The following is a 22,047-nucleotide window of genomic DNA, read 5'->3' as shown; positions in this document are numbered from 1 at the left end:
CTGTAACTCTGAGAGTGTACACATGTAACCAAATGGACCCTTACAGGTCCGTAACTCTAAGAGTGTACAAATGGAACCAAATGGACCCTTATGGGTCCGTAACTCTCAGAGCGTACAAATGGAACCAAATGGACCTTTACAGGTCTGTAACTCTGAGAGTGTACAAATTTACATTTGTACACTATCAGAGTTAAATTAACATTGATTTTACAATATAAATTGGGGTCCCAGAGATATAAATGGGGGTCCGTAGCCCTAATGCATGTCAAATTGAAAATTTAAAATGGTTGAGAATCACCGCTAGAGAGCCGTAAAAACGTTCTCTTACTGGGGGTCCCTGGCATATCTTTTCAAATGGGGAACGTGGGCTAATAAGTGTCAATTTGGGGGTCCTTGACATGAAAAAGTTTGAGAACCACTGAGGTAGGTTATTGTGGGCCAGCAATGTTCGAAAGGCGCCAATCAGGATGGAATATGAAAAATCGGACGGATCCGTCTTGATCACATGACCTTAGAGATAATGCGTATTGTTTACCGATTTGCGTGATGTTTGGACAACATCTGTAGGAGTAATATAACATTTTTGTTTTTAGCAAAAATCGTCCTCCTGGTGGCGCTATGACAGGACAATGTGAACAGGGTGGCATGTGTTCCTCGGCCTAGTGGGAATGTGCGTGCAAAGTTCCACGACGATCGCACCCTGTGTTCATGATTTGAGGCATTTTGTTCGGGCATAGCAGTGGCGGCCATTTTCTCGTTCCACTCCAAAATAGTCAATGCATTTTTCCCATTGACATTTCCAAAAATATTTATATCAATTCATTTAAGCCTAGAATCAAGCCATCCAGGGTCCTGGTGAATCATGACCATTAAGCATTTTATTCTGTGATTTTTTATTTATTTTATATTTAATTACATGATATACTATATTTAATAAATACCCTTTGTTTTGCCGTTTTCAAAAAAAAAATTCACAGAATTAAACGTTTTATGGTCATGATTCACCAGGACCCTGCATGGCTTGATTCTAGGCTTAAAATAATTGATATAAATATTTTTGGAAATGTCAATGGGAAAAATGCATTGACTATTTTGAAGTGGAACCAGAAAATAGCCGCCACTGCTATGCCCTATATGATAGTTAGGAACCAAATGGACCCTTTAGTTTACAGGCTCTGTAACTCTGAGAGTTAAGGTGATCTGGTCCTTGAGAACCACTCTACTAAATCAATGTTGTTTTTATAAACCGCCTTGTTTCATGTAGTAAGTGGTGTGTGTGTGTGTGTGTATCTGTCTGTATCATTTCTTTCTCTCTTGCTCTTACACTGTCTTCATCTCTCCCTCTCTGTCCCTCTCCTTCTCTCTCTCTTTCTCTCACTCTCACGTTGTGTGTGTGTGTGTGTGTGTGTGTGTGTGTGTGTGTGTGTGTGTGTGTGTGTGTGTGTGTGTGTGTGTGTGTGTGTGTGTGTGTGTGTGTGTGTGTGTGTGTGTGTGTGTGTGTGTGTGTGTGTGTGTGTGTGTGTGTGTGTGTCACAGCAGCATTATGTCACTCTCACTCAGTGGTGTAAAGTAACTAAGTATTTTTTTTACATTTTTTTTTACTTTAGTGGAGTATTTCCAATTTTCAGTACTTTTACTTCTACTCCACTACATCTCAGAGGCAAATATTGTACTTTTACTCCACTACAATTACCTGAAAACTTTAGTTACTAATTACTTTTTAGATTTAGATTATTATTACTAAAGATACATTAACCACCTCAGCCCTATATATACATTTCGGCCATTTGAAAATAGCAGATCTACAAGCTCACAATGTGACACATTGTGAGCTTGTAGATCTGCTATTTTCAAAAGATTTTTATGCATTTGTAAACTTGTAATGGGACATTCTGCTGGTAACAGAGTATTTCTACTGTGTGTGTGTGTGTGTGTGTGTGTGTGTGTGTGTGTGTGTGTGTGTGTGTGTGTGTGTGTGTGTGTGTGTGTGTGTGTGTGTGTGTGTGTGTGTGTGTGTGTGTGTGTGTGTGTGTGTGTGTGTGTGTGTGTGTGTGTGTGTGTGTGTGTGTGCGCAGCATGATGTCACTCACTCACCTTTCACACGGAACCTGTTCAGCAGCATTGGCTCTCTGGCTGTGGCCCCGCCCACTATTCTCTGGTGGCCCCGCCCACCATTGTCTCCTATTCAAACGATAACGTGTGTCATTTACCTTCTCCGTCTCACTCACAGTGTTGCCACGTCTGCTTGTTATAAGCGACTTTGGGCTTGTTTTTTTCTGTACAGTAGCTCCTAAATATTGATGGACGTGGGTTAGGCCTACGTTTTTTTGGGCTTGTTTTCCATTTTCATGTCAAGGACCCCCACATTAATATGTATTTGTCTGCGGACCACCATCTGAAAATATTTTATGCCACGGGCACGGACCCCCCATACAAAGATGTGTGGTGTCAGAACGTTTCAAAAAATAATCCACATTTTACAAAATGTCTTCAAGTCAGTTTTTTTGAAAAATAGCAGATCTACAAGCTCATGCGACGCGTTTTGAGCTTGTAGATCGGCTATTTTCAAACAGCCAATGTGCTATGTTTAAAGGGCGACGGGCTCGCTTCTTTTGGGCTTGTTTTCATAGACCCTGGTTTGCTTATTTATCTCGCCATACCTGGCAACACTGTTTCTCAGCATCATTGAGCGCTCTTTTCTCTCCTCTGTTGCTGCTTCTCTCTGCTTGGAATGTCAGCACATGTTTGTGCTCTATTGTTCTTATTGTTATTATTATTAAGAAGAAAGGAAACCTGCTAATCCTCTGGCACAAAATATTTTGAGAAGGGGGTCCGCGGCTGTAATACGTATCAATGTGGGGGTCCTTGCTGTGCCTTTTGCCGGGCAAACTGAAGGTTTTGTGGATTTAGTATCTGTGCGCATGATGACTATCGTGTACTGTAGTCTGCGGGGGTCTTCAGGGTTACAGGGCCAACTCTTTGTCTGATAGGATTATTATACATACTATATATTTTTACATGAACCACTTGAACCCTAGCATCCCTGTTCTGAGGGGAACATTAGCCGGAAAATAGCAGATCTACAAGCTCACAACGAGCTTGTAGATCTGCTGTTTTCGACAAAGAGGTTTGGTGTAGAAGGGGAAAAAGAGCAGACCAAGTACAAGTTTTCTAAGTATTGATTGAGGGTTGAAGTGATTATCTGTCTGAATACACATTAACATGAATCCAACACAATGCTACACAACACACAACACAACACAATGCTACACAAGTCTATCTATGAAAATGTCTGCAGCACAATGTTATACAGTGGGGGGTCCCTGTACAGTGGGGGGTCCCTGTACAGTGGGGGGTCCCTGTTAGGGATGCACGATATTGGTTTTTTGAAACCGATACCGATATCGATAACTTCCTGCTTCTCAAGACCGATACCGATAACCGATAATACAAATATATATACATATATTAAAAAATCTAAAAAATAAATAAAATTCAAATGTATATGAATCTGTAGTATTAGCACACCTTATGGTAAGAAATACTAGTAGTGGGCAAAGGTGGATTTAACATAGCTTTGACCAATAGAATACATTTAATCATTATTATTATTATTTTATTTTGTATTATTTATGAATGTAGAATTTCTTTTGACTATTTATTGTGTAGCAATAAAAGACTGAAAACACTGGCTTACAGTTGAATTATTGGCAACTAAAGAAATAGGAATTCAAGAAATAATGAAGACAAATACAGACAATGCCTATGAATGAACATTGGCTTGCAGTTATTGCACATAGCCTAAATGCAATAATAATATGCTTGTCATTGAGAAAGGAAAATAAAGTGGTCTTTTTGAGGAGAAGTAACCTTAGAAGTCACTTTAAGTTTAGCATGAGGGAGAGGGAATTACTTGATATCTCTAGGGCTTTGGTTCTCAAAGTGGGGTCTGGGGACCCCCAGGGGTCCTTGAGGGAGTTCCAGGGGGTCCCCCAGCTAAATGATAGATTAGGCACCAAATGGACCCTTATGGGTCTGTAACTTTGAGAGTGTACAAATGGAACCAAATGGACCCGTTAGGGTCCATTTGGTTCCATTTGTACACTCTCAGAGTTAAATTAACATAGATTTTACGATAGAAATTGGGGTCCAAGTGATAGAAATGCCATTAAATGGGGGTCTGTAGCCTTAATGCATGTCAAACTGGGGGTCCTCTAAATTAAAATGGTTGAGAATCACTGCTAGAGCCGTAAAAAAATCTTCTCTTATGGGGGTCCCTGGCATATATTTTCAAACGGGGGTCCGCAGGCTAATAAGTGTCAATTTGGGGGCCCTTGACATGAAAAAGTTTGAGAACCACTGCTCTAGGGTACAGAAAACATTCAATAGACCATATTCACACGGCGGCCATATTGGAATTTAACATTGAAAGTGCTGCCACCCGGGGTGGCTACTTTCATTGACTTCATAGAAACATGGCCGCCATGTGAATATGGTCTATAGGCCATTAAACATACACAAGACACAGACGACAGACAACCGGTTACTTACAGCTGCCATTAATTAGTGCTTTTGATTGCCTGTGTGTTCAAATCAGGGTCAAATGCACAGCCTCAACGAGCCATCGTTAACCTGCTAATGTTACACAGCTGATTGGCAACATGCCTTAAACTCATCCACCACACCACTCTGATCTCCAAGCAAGTTGGAGAACACTTGGTCTAAAATGTTACTTTAGCTGGTCAATTTAAGATGACAACAGCAACAAAGGTTAGTAGTAGACCTGTATGTATGATGATCAGTTATTATTCCAGACAGTGGTCTATCCAAGACGTACAGTAACACGTTTGAGACCAGGTCTCAACCAGCTCTCCTCTCTCTCTCTCTCCCTCTGTGTGTGTGTGTGTGGGGAGGGGAGGGGCTGTGCTGCTGCTACAACCTGTGAGAGAGTCTCCACACAACGGTGTCTAACCAAGAGTTATACTTCTCCAGTACAACGGTGTCTAACCAAGAGTTATACTTCTCCAGTACAACGGTGTCTAACCGAGAGTTATACTTCTCCACACAACGGTGTCTAACCGAGAGAGTCCATGCAGATCACAGCTGACAAATATTATATATTAATTATCGGAGCTATTATCGGAGATAATTAGTGTTATCGGTTTTATCGGGATGACGTCATAATTCCCGATATCGGACCGATAATTATCGGGACGATATTTATCGTGCAGCACTAGTCCCTGTACAGTGCGGGGTCCCTGCGATCGGCCTGTTGGGCCCCACACCGTGCACAGACTGTGCACACACACTCCCTGGATGCCAGAGCAGTACCTCTGCCCCAAATGTTTCAGATCGGCCTGTTATAGCGCCACCAGGAGGCTGACTTTGTGTACTTGCGCTCCCTAGAGGCCGAGGAAAAAACCCAAGTTTCTGCCTGACAGCAACGATATACTATGTTTAGAAGTCTAGAAGAGCATCAAGGCCAACGTGAGGGGCCTTCATTCATTAAGGCCAACATGAGGGCCCTTCATTCATTAAGGCCAACGTGAGGGGCCTTCATTCATTATCTCCATGAGATTCCTGTCCTGACAACATGACCCATTTATCCTTGTGTTTGAGAGACAATAGAAGCCCCTCCTCTTTACCGTTTAGGGGGGACAGAATGTTTGCTGTCAAATAAAGGATTAGTTAGAGATTAGGCTCAATGGCATTTAGCTTGCATTGTTTTATTGAATCTGGAGTTTCTGGACCAGTTTTATGAATGATGAGATGTAATAGCAATAATATAAAATAGCAGATCTGAGCTTGTAGATCTGCTATTTTTGAAAATTCCTGAAAATGTGTGCAAATCTTTTAATATATATATTTTTTAGAGAACATTTTTAACTCAAATCTTTGCTTCTGGGGGGTCCCTGGAACAACATATTTATGGGGGTCCGGCCGCGGCCAAATGCATATCACCATTTACATGGAAAGGTTTGAGAACCACTGATTATAGCAACATAAGTGTTTTCAAAAACCTGTTAGGATTTAGAAGACATTTGTAGAATCCCCCCAGAAGACAAGATTTGAGTTAAAAATGTTTGCTTCAAAAAAATAATAATATATATATATATATATATTCAAAGATTTGCACATATTTTCACGATGTTTCAAAAATAGAAGATCTACAAGCTCATAGCGCGGCACTCTGTATGAGCTTGTAGATCTGCTATTTTTTGAATAGCTAAAGAAATCTTAAAGGACAACTTAGTTTTTTTACAACCAAGGTTTATGTTTTAGATTGTAATTAAAGTAAATAAAAGATGAGTGTTAAAATATTTAAATTTACTGCTTTCTATAGTTTTAGCAATTTTCGCGATCTTTTTTTACAGTGGGCGGGGGCATTCTGTCCGGTGTCTTTTTTTACACAATAACCCGGCGATTTCTTTATTATTATTTACAGTAGCTCTTCTAGCCCCCAATAACTCACATCTGGCCATCAAAGACCACGGGACCTTTTTTATTGTGTAAAAAATACATATTTAGCCACCGGACAGAATGCCTGGGCAATTACTGAAAATAATATATTTGAAACCGAGATTTTTAGAACCAATAACGAACTTCATTTAAAAAAAAAAAAAAAAATGATACCCTAGTGTCCCTATTCTGGCCAGAATAGGGACTAGACTAGGGTATAAAAACAAAACCTGAATGGTCTGCCAGATGTTTAAATGATTATTAATATGTTTATTGTTTACAGTTTACCAGGGTGTGGATCCCAGATGTTTATATGTATTAATATGTTTATGTTTACATTTTACCAGGGTGTGGATCCAGATGTTTATATGTATTAATATGTTTATTGTTTACAGTTTACCAGGGTGTGGATCCAGATGTTTATATGTATTAATATGTTTATTGTTTACAGTTTACCAGGGTGTGGATCCAGATGTTTATATGTATTAATATGTTTATTGTTTACAGTTTACCAGGGTGTGGATCCAGATGTTTATATGTATTAATATGTTTATTGTTTACAGTTTACCAGGGTGTGGATCCCAGATCCAGAGGATGTGTGGAAGGCAGCAGAGATCACATCAGATTACACAGAGGGACAACCCATCCTGCACCTCAAACTGGACGATGAAACCGTAAGAAAACCAGATCTTTCACTTTATTATGAAACCATAATAAAACTACATCTACTTTATGAAACTCTATATATAAGTAACAAAAAAACAAAAACAAACATGATATGTAGTCCTGCCCTAAGATCATAAGCACAGTGGCCCTCATTTATCAATGGAGTGTAAAAAACGGCTTATATTTTTCCATAAATTTGGCCGTCGAAGTCACATTTATGAAGCCATCCTATACAGCCAATCCTAGCGTACATTTGGTTGGAGCTTTGATAAATCTGACGTCTGAAAACGAGCGTCATTTAAATAACACGCCCTTAAATATTCTCGAAATGCCCCGATTTTACGACTGAAGAACCAGAATACGAAAGCATTGAAGTTTCCCCCGCTCACACGCACTCCCGCGCGCGTGTGTACGTCGCACACACACACACACACACACACACACACACACACACACACACACACACACACACACACGCACACACACACACGCACACGCACACGCACCTACTTGCAAGCCCAAGTGTAGCATTGGCACTCTGTGGAAACAGCAGTCTTTCATGTATTCCGTGATGGTACAGTCTTTGTCAAGTAGCCTACATGAATGACACTAATCTCATCGTCATAAATCATACCATACATTTGTATATTAATTTAACCCATTATGAGCAGTGTGCAGTGCGTGTTCTAGTTACACTAAAATAAAACTATGTATTCCCCCTTGAGTCACGGGCTGCCGTGACGCCACGTTAAATGAGAGATAGCAGGCAAGGCAGTGAATAATAATCTGAACGTTTATGGAGTGATCATTGATGAATGAATTATAAACATTAATGGATGAAGGCTGGTGTGTGTTTGGAGGGTTAAATGTCTGATCTCCCGCGGCGGCCCAAATGAATCCACAGCATGAAGAATAACCTGCTGGTCAAAGGTTTGGAGGGTCGGGTTTATATTTATATCCTCAACCCAGCCCAGGTTGTATAACTCCATGTAGGACACGCTACAAGTTTGGAGACCTCGCTGTCCATGAAAAGATAACAGCGGCGCGGCCGAGCCAGTCCCGACTCCCAAAAATGCTCTCGCATAAGCGCTCGTATGTTTTAAATACAGCAGAGCAAGCTTAAAGGGTAAGACCACTTTGGTAGAGGTGTGGGTTGTGTAGTTAACTTGCCATGATGTAACTCCAAAGGTGGACAAGAAATCAAAAATAATTGCTCCATTGATTAGAAATTGATAATTCAAAAATATGCTCCTCATTGACTTACATTGTACGGTAAAACAGCTCTCAAAGTCACTCTTTTAGCACATAAATGAACACAAACAAAGCTGATTCAGACAATATAGAGCATCACCAAACCCAGTACTGTTTGTTTTTTTAATAAAAATGTAAACTTCCTGTTGATTTTACTATTTGAAGATCTGGATCCGGATCCGCGGATCCAGTCCAGGTTTTCTACTTATTAAAAATGGCAAAATCAACAGGAAGTTGACATTTTTATATTTAAAAAAAACAGTACTGGGTTTGGTGATGTTCTATATTGTCTGAATCAACTTTGTTTGCGTTCGTTTACGTGCTAAAATAGTGACTTTGAGAGCTGTTTTACCATACAATGTAAGTCAATGGGGAGCATATTTTGAATTATCAATTTCTAATCAATGGAACAATTATTTTTTATTTCTTGCCCACCTTTGGAGTTACATCATGGCAAGGTAACTACACAACCCAAACCTCTACCAAAGTGGTCTTGCCCTTTAACCGAATGACTGTTAGAGCAGTTTGTTTAAATTAGCTTATAAAATGTTATCTTTTCACAGGGATTATTTATTAGTGTGTTAGATATACATTCTACATTCAGGTCTAAGATGTAACAAACAGGTGTAGTCAACGTCTACACCTGCTCGCGACCTGACGTGAGATCTGAGCGGGCCATACTCTAAAGATCTAAAGGTCTGAGCGGGCCGTACTCTAAAGATCTAAAGGTCTGAGCGGGCCGTACTCTAAAGATCTAAAGGTCTGAGCGGGCCGTACTCTAAAGATCTAAAGGTCCATGGACCATGGAGGTCCGCGGCCGCTCCATGGTCGCTGGATTTTGACCCGGGGCGATTGTGTTTTAGGACGACAGACCCCACATTCAACCCGTGTGCGAGCCGTGTGCGCTACTCGGCGCAGAGAAAGAGGGTTTTCATCACACAGTGAATGAGCTACTTTTCCCACCACTGTCTTATTATTAAATATGACATTATTTTGCCATAAATGAGCGTGCCTTGTTTCATAGACTGTAAGTGTTGCTCTCTCTCTCTCTTCATTTATTATTATAATGACCATGTGCGAATGCGCGATGATGTCATCGTTTCTCAAAATCTCCGGATTACATGTCCACACAGATCCACTGAAACGCATGTTTTGGAAAACCTTCACTTATTTATCCGTTTACAAAAATATCCGTTTTAGCGGCCAAAAACACCGTTTGCGTGTGGCTGAAAGGCCCAAACGCACACAAAAATGTGCGTTTAGAAAAAGATCCATGTACGTGTAGCCTAGGCCTAAAGGCAACGTCAGGATATATTGATAAATGCCGAAAGTTGTGGTGATCTCACCGTACGCCCATTATTTGGTCTACACCTCCTTGATAAATGAGGGCCACTGTCTCCCCTGGTCAGTAGGTTTGTAGATCTGCTATTTTTCTTATAGCCAAGGAAATCTAAAGATGACACGGATGCATTCGGTTCGGAGTGCAGCTTTAACATGGTTATCTTTTTGTTCTTCTTTTTGTGCTTCTGTTTTTTTTTTTTTACTTCTGCTTGGTTATGGTCTTTAACCTTTAACCTCATATCTACATATTTATTTATTTTATTTCTTTATTCTTTATCCTAAACATCCTCTTTATTCATATTCTCTGTTGCAAATGGCAGCTTCTATCATTGACCCTGCTCTGTGTCAAGAGGAAGATCATATCACAATGTTTGGCTGCATATTATTTGTTTATATAAGTCTCTGGAGTCAGACTGTTGTCTCCCACAATGTTCATCTGTCTGTCTGTCTGTCTGTCTGTCTGTCTGTCTGTCTGTCTGTCTGTCTGTCTGTCTGTCTGTCTGTCTGTCTGTCTGTCTGTCTGTCTGTCTGTCTGTCTGCCTGTCTGTCTGTCTGTCTGTCTGTCTGGTAGCCCCTTTCGGGACCCTGTTTACCTTTTTTGTATTTGGGAAGGCGGTATCCAGGGTCCCTTGTTGGTTAGAACACTCTCTCTCGTACTGGCGGCTACCACTGTCTGGTCTCGGGTTTACAGCTCGTCGCTTAGAAGTTGCAGAGATTTCTCAAAGGTACCAAAAAGAGCAATACTAACACGTGAACAAGCGGCATCAAAAAGCGGGGATCGGCGATGCCGTTTAACATTTTTAATAATTTAGTAAACCTTAAGCTCATTTCTCACACTCTGCTCCACTGCCCATGTCCCGCCTCCCCGCGTTGTGATTGTCATGCAAGCATGTAGGAGCTCGCCAATCAGAGGCAGTAACGAGGACCATAGAGTTATGCGTAGGACGCGCAGCTTGTCAGTCACCGCGGGGACAGTCAGTCACCTGTCTGTCTGTCTGTCTGTCTGTCTGTCTGTCTGTCTGTCTGTCTGTCTGTCTGTCTGCCTGTAGTGAAGTGGAGGTATTTAACAGCTACTGTCCTTCCTGTCTGTCTGCCTGTCTGTCCCCAGCCTGTGGAATACCCCATCGGACCCAAAGCCAACGCTCTGCCCTTCCTGCAGAACCCGGACATCCTGGTGGGAGAGAACGATCTCACAGCCCTCAGCTACCTGCATGAGCCCGCCGTGCTGCACAACCTGAGGGTCCGCTTCCTGGAGTCCAACAACATCTACACCTACTGTGGTATGTCTAGTCCTAGTCCTAATCTAACAACATCCACACCTACTGTGGTATGTCTAGTCCTAGTCCTAATCTAACATCTACACCTACTGTGGTATGTCGAGTCCTAATCCTAATCTAACAACATCTACACCTACTGTGGTATGTCTAGTCCTAGTCCTAATCTAACATCTACACCTACTGTGGTATGTCTAGTCCTAGTCCTAATCTAACATCTACACCTACTGTGGTATGTCTAGTCCTAGTCCTAATCTAACATCTACACCTACTGTGGTATGTCGAGTCCTAATCCTAATCTAACAACATCTACACCTACTGTGGTATGTCTAGTCCTAGTCCTAATCTAACATCTACACCTACTGTGGTATGTCTAGTCCTAGTCCTAATCTAACATCTACATCTACTGTGGTATGTCTAGTCCTAGTCCTAATCTAACAACATCTACAGTCCTAGTCCTAATGTGGCCTGGCGGAGATATGCCCTGTTGCGCACAGCAGAACAACAGGTGAAAGCATTGAACTTAAACGAGGACTGGCCTGCGCAGCAAAAACGGCTCAAACTATGTGAAACTGTCACATTCTAGCTGCTGAGATAAACTTTCCATTTAGATCATTGTTGACAAACGAACAGAACATGGATGTTGTTTGCAAAAGGATTATTTCTTGTCCATTTGTCTGTGAGGTGAGATCACAGCTTCTCTCTACTTTTGTGTGATATTGATAGCATATAACTTTGAATTTGTTTGCTGTTAATTTCTATTGCTTACTGTACTGGATATTAAGAATTTGGGGATTTCACTGTATTTTGTCAAATGTATTGCTGTTGATCAAGACAAAATAAGCGACAGGTTTTTGCGATTAGATGTGCACACTGCGCTGCCAGCCACTGACAACCAATATAATACCTTTACTAGGCTAGACGCTGCGGCTTTGTGGGTGGATGAAAAAAACACCTTCACTTTGGTGGGTAACGCACAAAGTAACGTAGTAACGTAGTGTCATTTTAATAATATATTACAGCTTCTCCCTGTAGTAATGCATTATATTACCCGTTACCGCAATTTGGTAATATATTACGTAACAGCGTCACGTTACCCAACACTGGTTAGCACATCTAGGGTTAAAGAAGTTAAAGTGATTAAGATGCTTTATTAGTGAGGTTGTTCCCTGTGTGTCAACTCCTAATTATCCAGCATCTTGTGACCACACTGTCTGTGTGTGTGTGTGTGTGTGTGTGTGTGTGTGTGTGTGTGTGTGTGTGTGTGTGTGTGCGTGTGCGTGAGACTGGTCACAAGTCATGATGCTCGTTAAGAAGCAGAGATAATGTGTGTGAGAACTGAACTGCAGCTTCACTCTGTTCATCCTGAACTCAGACAGACATATGTTTGTTCATGGCAGACAGACAGACAGACAGACAGATCTACAAGCTCATTCCATAGGGCTACACCACACATATCTACAGATCTGCAAGCTCAGGGCTTGTAGATCAGCTATTTTTGAAAAATCGTGAACATTTGCGCAACTCTTTGAATGTATGTATTTTGTTAATACGTTTTGAATATATGTACCCACCCCCACCCCACACTATAGTGTGGGGTGGGTCTATGATGGACCCACCCCCACACTATAGTGGTGGTCCAGGTTGCTCTTAGTAGTGGTGGGGGGTTCATGCACCGTTCCATGGGTTTAGATGAGGTGTTTTTTCTTACTTGTTAATCACTAGTCACACTAATCACAGCCTACAGGCATGAGCTGGACAAAAAAAGTTTTCAGAGCATGTGATTATCAGTAAGGAGCAGGGATATCATTTTAGTTGGACATGCTGACACATTTTGAATGCATCAACTATTTATTTTTTCCCTGGACCAAGCAGCAGTGGCGTCCCCAGGAATTATTCCCCCCCCCCCCCCCCCCCCCCCCCCCTCCTCTATTCCCCCCAAAAAAAGACATTTCAACTCAATCGAAAATCGGTGAAAGTGTCCGTTTTCAATATGTTTTGTCCATTCTCTCTGGAACAGAAGGTCCAATAATCTGCTCAGTTCAAAGCTTGTAGGATCCGTGACTTTGAGGACATTAAGCACACGATGACATCTTTTTGGGTTATTTGGGTTTTCTAAGGGAGGCGAGGTCTTCGTTGGGCAGGCGACCGCCTGTCCTGCCTCTACAGTGGGGACGCCTCTGCCAAGCAGGACAGCCGAAGAATAAGTCCCTTTCTGTCAGTCACACAAATGTGTGATGATGTGAGACAGATGTATTTCTGTGAGCATTAGCAGCGACAGGATGTTTACATCATAAGAGCTCACTTGACTTTTTGAAATGTTAGATTTGACGTTAACACATTGGGTGCCAGAGGTTTATTAAAATATTATACGTTGAGTGCCTGCATTTCTTCCATCCACTTGCGTTATACGTTTCGTGCTGTAGAAGGCCCGACGCGGAAGTGCATGTAAACAAAGCGTGCGTGCGAGACGGCGGAGGGTCCCGACTAACGCCTGGAACAATAATATTTCCAACGCGATCCTCCATTGCAGCGTGATCGCCGATCGAAAACGGCTCGTTTCCACCACGTTAAAAAGAAATGGAGATATTAAGCTTTTAGTCAAGGAGATAACATTGAAAACGCCGACCGGAAGGATTTTTGACATGGAGCCAGATCCAGCCTCTTCTTCTCAGAAACTCCTTGGGTGATGTCAAAGTTTCGTTTTAGCGCCCCACGTGGGCCACTCGTATAAAAATAGAATTGGGTCAAAAACGGTCCGGACCGTTTTCGGCACTTCTCGTTTGGATCCTCAAAAACGGTCCGGACCGTTTATGGCACTCGATGTGTTAATTATTCACAAACAAGAAACAAGAGTAGCAAATAAAAGTAAAAGTAAAATAAAATAAAATAAAACGGAAAATATATATATATATACAGTATACAGTATATACAATTTAATTACATTTCTGAATGCATGACCACCTACAATACCTTCGCGGACCCCTGCTTTAGGGGGTTCCAGGGGGTCCCCAACTAAATTATAGTTGGGAACCAAATGGACCCTTACAGGTGTGTAACTCTGAGAGTGTACAAATGGTTCCATTTGGTTCTATGTGTTCACTCTCAGAGTCTCATGGTTTTACTGTGTGTACCTTGTGTCTGAGTTGTTCTGTGTTACATGTTGTTTGTGTGTCGTTGATCATTTCCTTACTGTGGTTAATAATGTGTGATTAGTTTAATTCAATGTGTATTTCTGTCTCTCCAGGCATTGTGCTGGTGGCCATAAACCCCTATGAACATTAATATGAATATTAATATGTATATTTCTGTCTCTTCAGGCATTGTGCTGGTTGCCATAAACCTGTATGAACATTAATATGAATATTAATATATATATATTTCTGTCTCTCAGGCATTGTGCTGGTGGCCATAAACCCCTATGAACATTATCATTAATATGAATATTAATATGTATATTTCTGTCTCTCCAGGCATTGTGCTGGTTGCCATAAACCTGTATGAACATTATCATTAATATGAATATTAATGTGTATATTTCTGTCTCTTCAGGCATTGTGCTGGTTGCCATAAACCTGTATGAACATTAATATGAATATTAATATGTATATTTCTGTCTCTCAGGCATTGTGCTGGTGGCCATAAACCCGTATGAGCAGCTGTCCATCTATGGCGAGGAGGTGATCACGGCGTACAGCGGTCAGAACATGGGGGACATGGACCCTCACATATTCGCTGTGGCCGAGGAAGCCTACAAGCAGATGGCAAGGTAGCACGATGCAGTGCAGTGTAAAGTAACTAATAATAGTAAATAATAATGATAACATTAACTCAGGTTTATATAGCGCTTTTCTAAGAACCCAAAGTCACTTTTCGTAAAGAAAATGAAGGAGCCAGCTTTATTAAGAAGAAAAACTATAAAATGATAATAATAATCAGATTCAGATGACTCTACGACAGGATGTGGAGAGGATTCTTTAGGCTCTCAGATTAAAGTGTCTTCATACTAAAAACATGTTTGTTAGACTAGCATTCATACTTTTGTCAGGTGTGTGTGTGTGTGTGTGTGTGTGTGTGTGTGTGTGTGTGTGTGTGTGTGTGTGTGTGTGTGTGTGTGTGTGTGTGTGTGTGTGTGTGTGTGTGTGTGTGTGTGTGTGTGTGTGGGGCACGGCAGCCATATTGGAAAATAAACTGGCTATACTCTTCCTTACTTCCTTCACAGGTGTTACCAATGATACTAATGAAGGCTCTGTTCCATTTAGTGTAGCACAGTGGTTCTAATGAAGGCTCTGTTCCATTTAGTGTAGCACAGTGGTTCTAATGAAGGCTCTGTTCCATTTAGTGTAGCACAGTGGTTCTAAAACTTGTGTTTTTATTTCAAGGACCCCCATAACTCTGAGAGTGGCCAAATGGACCCTTGGTTCCATTTGTACACTCTCAGAGTTACACACCCCTAAGGGTCCATTTGGAACCCCCTCAAGGACCCATGAGGGTCCCTGGACCACACTTTGAGACCCACTGGTTTCCAGTGAGTCAACACCCTGACTCTGTTTGACCAGAATGGAACAGAGCCTTCATTAGTATCATTGTAGCAACCAGAATGGAACAGAGCCTTCATTAGTATCATTGTAGCAACCAGAATGGAACAGAGCCTTCATTAGTATCATTGTAACAACCAGAATGAAACAGAGCCTTCGTTATGTCATTGTAACAACCAGAATGGAACAGAGCCTTCATTAGTGTCATTGTAACAACCAGAATGGAACAGAGCCTTCATTAGTGTCATTGTAGCAACCAGAATGGAACAGAGCCTTCATTAGTATCATTGTAGCAACCAGAATGGAACAGAGCCTTCATTAGTATCATTGTAGCAACCAGAATGGAACAGAGCCTTCATTAGTATCATTGTAACAACCAGAATGAAACAGAGCCTTCATTATGTCATTGTAACAACCAGAATGGAACAGAGCCTTCATTAGTGTCATTGTAACAACCAGAATGGAACAGAGCCTTCATTAGTATCATTGTAACAACCAGAATGGAACAGAGCCTTCATTAGTGTCATTGTAACAACCAGAATGGAACAGAGCCTTCATTAGTATCATTGTAACAACCAGAATGGAACAGAGCCTTCATTAGTGTCATTGTAACAACCAGAATGGAACAGAGCCTTCATTAGTATCATTGTAACAACCAGAATGGAACAGAGCCTTCATTAGTATCATTGGTAACACCTGTTGAAGGAAGTAAGGAAGAGGCCCAATTCCTCTCCAATATGTCTGCTGTGCATGGAGCCTATTACTCAATCAAGTTAATAATGTTTGGGTTATATTTAGGTTTGGCACAGAGCCATGGGCGGGGCAGTGTGCAGCCAGTTGACTGTAGACAATAGTATTGTCAATGAAAATCTAACACGCCTGTTTTAATGCTCTTAGCTGCATGGTGTGTTTTAAGGTCAGCCTTAGGGCAAGGTAGTTAAAAAGAAGGTACGGTCGTCTACGTCATCTTTGCTATCCAGCAATTCCAGTCGGCAGATTTGAGACGCAAGTCTGTGCACACACGTGCCGTTGGATTTGAAAGCGTGCTTCCATGACGCGTTGTGAGCTTGTATATCTGCTATTTCTTTGTTGTACAATGAAGTTTAAATACGTGTGTGTGTGTGTGTGTGTGTGTGTGTGTGTGTGTGTGCGTGTGCGTGTGTGGGGTCGTGCAGAGACGAGAGGAACCAGTCCATCATCGTCAGCGGCGAGTCGGGCGCCGGGAAGACGGTTTCCGCCAAATACGCCATGCGCTTCTTCGCCACCGTGGGAGGATCCTTTAACGACACCAACGTAGAAGAGAAGGTGCTGGCCTCCAGTCCCATTATGGAGGTGAGTTATCATTATTATTATTATACATGTTCCCTGGCCTCCAGTCCCATTATGGAGGCGAGTTATCATTATAAGGATAAGGATAATTCCTTTTAACAGGACGTTCATGAAAGTCCTTGCGGGCTTGTTTCCAATGAGGGCCTGTGAGCAATTAGGGGTTAAGAGTCTTGCTCAGGGACAATTTTCATTTCATCGACACATATGCTGACCTGGCCTGGAATCGTACCTGGGGCAACCAGGGCCTCTGGCTCCCTAGGCCGGCTCACTAACCACTCAGCTATGGCAGCTATGGCCGCCCCATTATTATTATACATGTTCCCTGGCCTCCAGTCCCATTATGGAGGCGAGTTATCATTATTATTATTATACATGTTCCCTGGCCTCCAGTCCCATTATGGAGGTGAGTTATCATTATTATTATTATACATGTTCCCTGGCCTCCAGTCCCATTATGGAGGCGAGTTATTATCCTACTACTTTAATTAAAATGGCCACTTTGTGTATGTCCTGGGTTGGTCAGCACACGATCACTCCACTTGCCTCCAAACATACCACAGACTATGGATCAGTGCTCTGCTAATACTTAGGCTTCTTTCCTCACCTTCAATGTACTTACATATTGTACAGTTCATATAAAACTACATTATTTTTATTCAGGCACATTTTAGCCACCTTTTTTTCTTTGGCTGCTAGGACCCCACCCTACTGCCAGAGCTGCCAAGTCTCACCCTTTGAGAGTGAGAGTCACGCAATTTAACCACGCCTCACGCCACACTTGCCATTTCACACGCTTTTTTCCCCTTTCACAGCAAAAAAAAACAAAAAACAGCAACCGGATGGAAAACGGAACGCTCGTCCTAAAACACACTGCCCCGTTTTTTTCGCGGACCGTGGCCGCCGGATTAGACCCGGGGCGAGGGTGTTTTAGGACGACGGTTGAACCGTCGTCCTGAAACACCCTCGCCGAAAAACGCAGCCCCAAAACACACTCGACCCCATTTCTTTCGCCGACCGAGCCCCCCGGATATACCCGGGGCGAGCGTGTTTTGGGACGAGGCGTTCTTGTATTCCATCACACGGCCACCAGCCAACATGGGATTTCATTCACTGGCTTGTTTACAAGTCGGATTTGGGGAAATAAAATAATCAGGAGCTCAAAAACATAATGAGAGGATACAAGAGCTATCTGTGCAAAAGCTGCAAAGTGTGCAGATTTAAGCAAGTATTTTAAAACAGTGAAACCTACCGAGGAAAAAGAAACAGAAAGTGATAGACCCCCGCCATGACTCAAACTAGCGACCACGTTGTGAATAATTATAAACAAACAACCTCCTGGTGTTTCCAAGTTGAGGTAGTTTGACCAAAACCGAAGGTATTGAAGAGGAGGACACAGAGAATGTTACGGTCATCAGAGATCAAAGGATTTAGCAGCTGCCATTGTGATAATGTCAGGAGAACCAGACAACACTACGACCACGTAGGGTCCAAGTGTTTCCAAATGGACTGCAGTCTGCACAGAACCCTATCCTACTAAATGGACTGAAGTCTGCATAGAACCCTATCCTGCTAAATGGACTGCAGTCTGCACAGAACCCTATCCTATCCATCAGATCCAAAGTAGACTAGTTTGTTTTGCGACCAGAAGATTTAGATCAGTGGTTCTCAAACTGTTTCATGTCAAGGACCCCCATCTGAATATGCTTTGTGCCAGGGACCCCCAGAAGAGAAGATTTATGTTAAAAAATCCAAAATTATTCAAACTTTTCCGAAGATTTTTTCGAAAATGTTCAAAAATAGTAGATCGAGCTGTAAATCTGCTATTTTTGAATAGCCAACGCATAAATGGATAAATGGGTTACAATTATTGTGATGGTGTATTAACACATTTTGCTTGGGACCCCCCTGGAACCCCTCCAAGGACCCCTGGGGGTCCTTGGAGGGGTTCCAGGGGTTTATTCCAGGGGTGTATGTGTTTCTGTTTACCTTGTAAGTCACTCTGGATTTAGTCTCTGGAGTGTCTTAATGCTTTACATTGTCCATCGACGATGACTCTTAACACATTGAATGCCAAAAACGGTCCGGACCGTTTTTGAGGATCCAAACGAGAAGTGCCGAAAACGGTCCGGACCGTTTTTGACCCAATTCTATTTTTATACATGTGGGCCACGTGGGGCGCTAAAACGAAACTTTGACATCACCCAAAGAGTTTCTGAGAAGAAGAGGCTGGATCTGGCTCCATGTCAAAAATCCTTCCGGTCGGCGTTTTCAATGTTATCTCCTTGACTAAAAGCTTAATATCTCCATTTCTTTTTAATGTGGTGAAAACGAGCCGTTTTCGATCGGCGATCACGCTGCAATGGAGGATCGCGTTAGAAATATTATTGTTCCAGGCGTTAGTCGGGACCCTCCGCCGTCTCGCACGCACGCTTTGTTTACATGCACTTCCGCGTCTGGGCTTCTCACAGCATGAAACGTATAACGCAAGTGGATGGAAGAAATGCAGGCACTCAACGTATACTATTTTAATAAACCTCTGGCACCCAATGTGTTAAAATGTTAGTGTTGGCGTCTGTATAAATATTGTATGTATATTTGAATGTGTGTGTATGGGTTTATGCACGCATTCGGGTGTATATCTTACACACACGTGATGGTGTGGGTAAGTTTGAAGTCATGAATGTAAATATTGAAACATTTTGAGTGTTCGATTAATACGAACAACTAAAGTAGTTTTGAATGTAATTGTGGAAAAACATTTTTGTGTTTGAGTCTAAACTAAACTAAACTAAACTAAACTAAACTAAACAAATAACGTTTTCCTTCTCCAGGCCATCGGGAACGCAAAGACCACCCGTAACGACAACAGCAGCCGCTTCGGGAAGTACATCCAGATCGGTTTCGACCGGCGCTTCCACATCATAGGAGCCAACATGAGGACCTACCTGCTGGAGAAGTCCAGGGTGGTGTTTCAGGTACAGGCTTTATAAACGATCACCTGCCTGCTGGAGAAGTCCAGGGTGGTGTTTCAGGTACAGGCTTTATAAACGGGGGTGCACATAACTGGTGCGCAGGTGCGCATGCTCACCCAAAATAACTAATGCGCGGCACATCAGACGACACAAGGCGCTTTGACGAACTTGTACCAACAGCTGGGACAGGAATTTCCAAGCTTTTTTAGCAAAAATAAAAAATAAAAGCCTGGAGAGCGAGGCCGCGCTATGAGCTTGTAGATCTGCTACTTTTGGAGAATCGTGACAATTTGTGCAAATCTTTGAATGTATATATATATATATATATATATATAATTTTTTTTTTTATCCCACGATTTTCTAACCCCATTTTTCACACCCAGTGCCAATTGTCTATGTAATCATGGGCACTACACTCCCTCTGCCAACCTAGGGAGGCCAGGGCCGAGCTCATGCCTCCTTCAATGCATGAGAGCCAACTGACCTTCTTGTCACCTGACAGGAGGGAGTTTCCCCGGTAGGACGTAGCGCGTGGAAGGAACACGTTATTCCAACCAGTTCCTTTCCCCTCCATCAGGCGCCCCGGCTGACCAGGGGGAGGCAGTATAGAGACCAGGATTACTACATGTTTTTGTGAGGGTATTAACTACCCTAGGAGACACGGGGAGAACATGTAAACTCCACACAGAGTGGCCCTGTTTTTTGAGTGGCCCTGTTTTTTGAATATATGTATTCAAAGATTTGCACAAATGTTCACGATTTTTCAAAAATAGCAGATCTATAAGCTCGTACGGTGCCGCACTACGAGCTTGTATATTTGCTGTTTTTGAAAATGCCAAAGAAATCTAAAATGACACAGATGCGTTTCCTTATTGAATGGTGTTATGGAGTCAGTGTTTTACAGAGTCATTTTATGGAGTCATTTTATGGAGTCAGTGTTTTTGTCTTGAAGGCAGAGGATGAGAGGAACTATCACATCTTCTACCAGCTGTGTGCCTCTGCCAGCCTCCCGGAGTTCAGAGACCTGGCCTTGAGTACGTATCTCTGTTTCAAATCTACAGTATGAGCTCACAACGTTTCAAATGTACAGTATGAGCTCACAACGTTTCAAATGTACAGTATGCCATGCGTCTGTATCTCATCCTAATCATCATCATGATGATAATCATCATCATGATGATAATCATAGCGTGTTTGTGTTGTCATGCAGCGAGTGCAGAGGATTTCACCTACACATCGCTAGGAGAGAACATCTTCATTGAAGGAGTGAATGATGCCGACGACCTGGAGAAGACCAAGGAAGCACTCTCACTGCTGGGTGAGAATCATTCATTTATTGATCTAAAGACCAGCGAATAAGGGTCCATTTGGTTCCATTTGTACACTCTCAGAGTTACAGACCTGTAAGGTTCCATTTGTACACTCTCAGAGTTACAGACCTGTAAGGGTCCATTTGGTTCCATGTGTACACTCTCAGAGTTACAGACCTGTAAGGGTCCATTTGGTTCCTAACTTTGCTTAAGTGTTAAGTGGTTCTGTATTCCCACAGTGCTGTAAAGTGTTTGTTCAGTAAGAGCTTTTTACTAAACATTAAATACATTTTCATTTTCATATTGTACGTCGAAAATATGACTTACCAAATGGACCCCTATCACACAGGATGTAAAATATGACTTACCAAATGGACCCCTATCACACAGGATGGTGTGTTCTTTGGCAATAGTCTGGTTATTGCATCTTTCTTGTCTTGTTGTGAAAGCCAGTGTGTATAATAGTGATTTCTGTCCAGGTGTGAATGAAAGCCAGTGTGTATAATAGTGATTTCTGTCCAGGTGTGAATGAAAGCCAGTGTGTATAATAGTGATTTCTGTCCAGGTGTGAATGAAAGCCAGTGTGTATTATAGTGATTTCTGTCCAGGTGTGAATGAAAGCCAGTGTGTATAATAGTGATTTCTGTCCAGGTGTGAATGAAAGCCAGTGTGTATTATAGTGATTTCTGTCCAGGTGTGAATGAAAGCCAGTGTGTATTATAGTGATTTCTGTCCAGGTGTGAATGAAAGCCAGTGTGTATTATAGTGATTTCTGTCCAGGTGTGAATGAAAGCCAGTGTGTATAATAGTGATTTCTGTCCAGGTGTGAATGAAAGCCAGTGTGTATTATAGTGATTTCTGTCCAGGTGTGAATGAAAGCCAGTGTGTATTATAGTGATTTCTGTCC

General features: G+C 42.0%; 1 protein-coding gene across 1 annotated transcript in view; it reads left to right on the top strand.

Annotated features, from left to right (window-relative positions):
• Positions 1 to 22,047, top strand: part of myo5b (myosin VB) — a gene marked incomplete at its 3' end in the record, with an annotated part of 94,509 nt that overhangs the window by 6,262 nt on the left and 66,200 nt on the right. The window contains exons 2-8 of the mRNA XM_080420416.1: positions 7,023 to 7,133; positions 10,826 to 10,997; positions 14,616 to 14,760; positions 16,705 to 16,861; positions 19,690 to 19,833; positions 20,783 to 20,864; positions 21,041 to 21,148. Of these exons, the coding sequence (XP_080276542.1) occupies positions 7,023 to 7,133; positions 10,826 to 10,997; positions 14,616 to 14,760; positions 16,705 to 16,861; positions 19,690 to 19,833; positions 20,783 to 20,864; positions 21,041 to 21,148 (919 nt within the window). The remainder of the gene's footprint in view (positions 1 to 7,022; positions 7,134 to 10,825; positions 10,998 to 14,615; positions 14,761 to 16,704; positions 16,862 to 19,689; positions 19,834 to 20,782; positions 20,865 to 21,040; positions 21,149 to 22,047) is intronic.

This window comes from Gymnoscopelus braueri, assembly GCF_963280865.1.
Source record: "Gymnoscopelus braueri genome assembly, chromosome: 22".
Classification (NCBI taxonomy): domain Eukaryota; kingdom Metazoa; phylum Chordata; class Actinopteri; order Myctophiformes; family Myctophidae; genus Gymnoscopelus; species Gymnoscopelus braueri.
The sequence above is the reverse complement of the archived record's forward strand: the minus strand, read 5'-3'. Positions and strand labels throughout refer to the sequence as shown.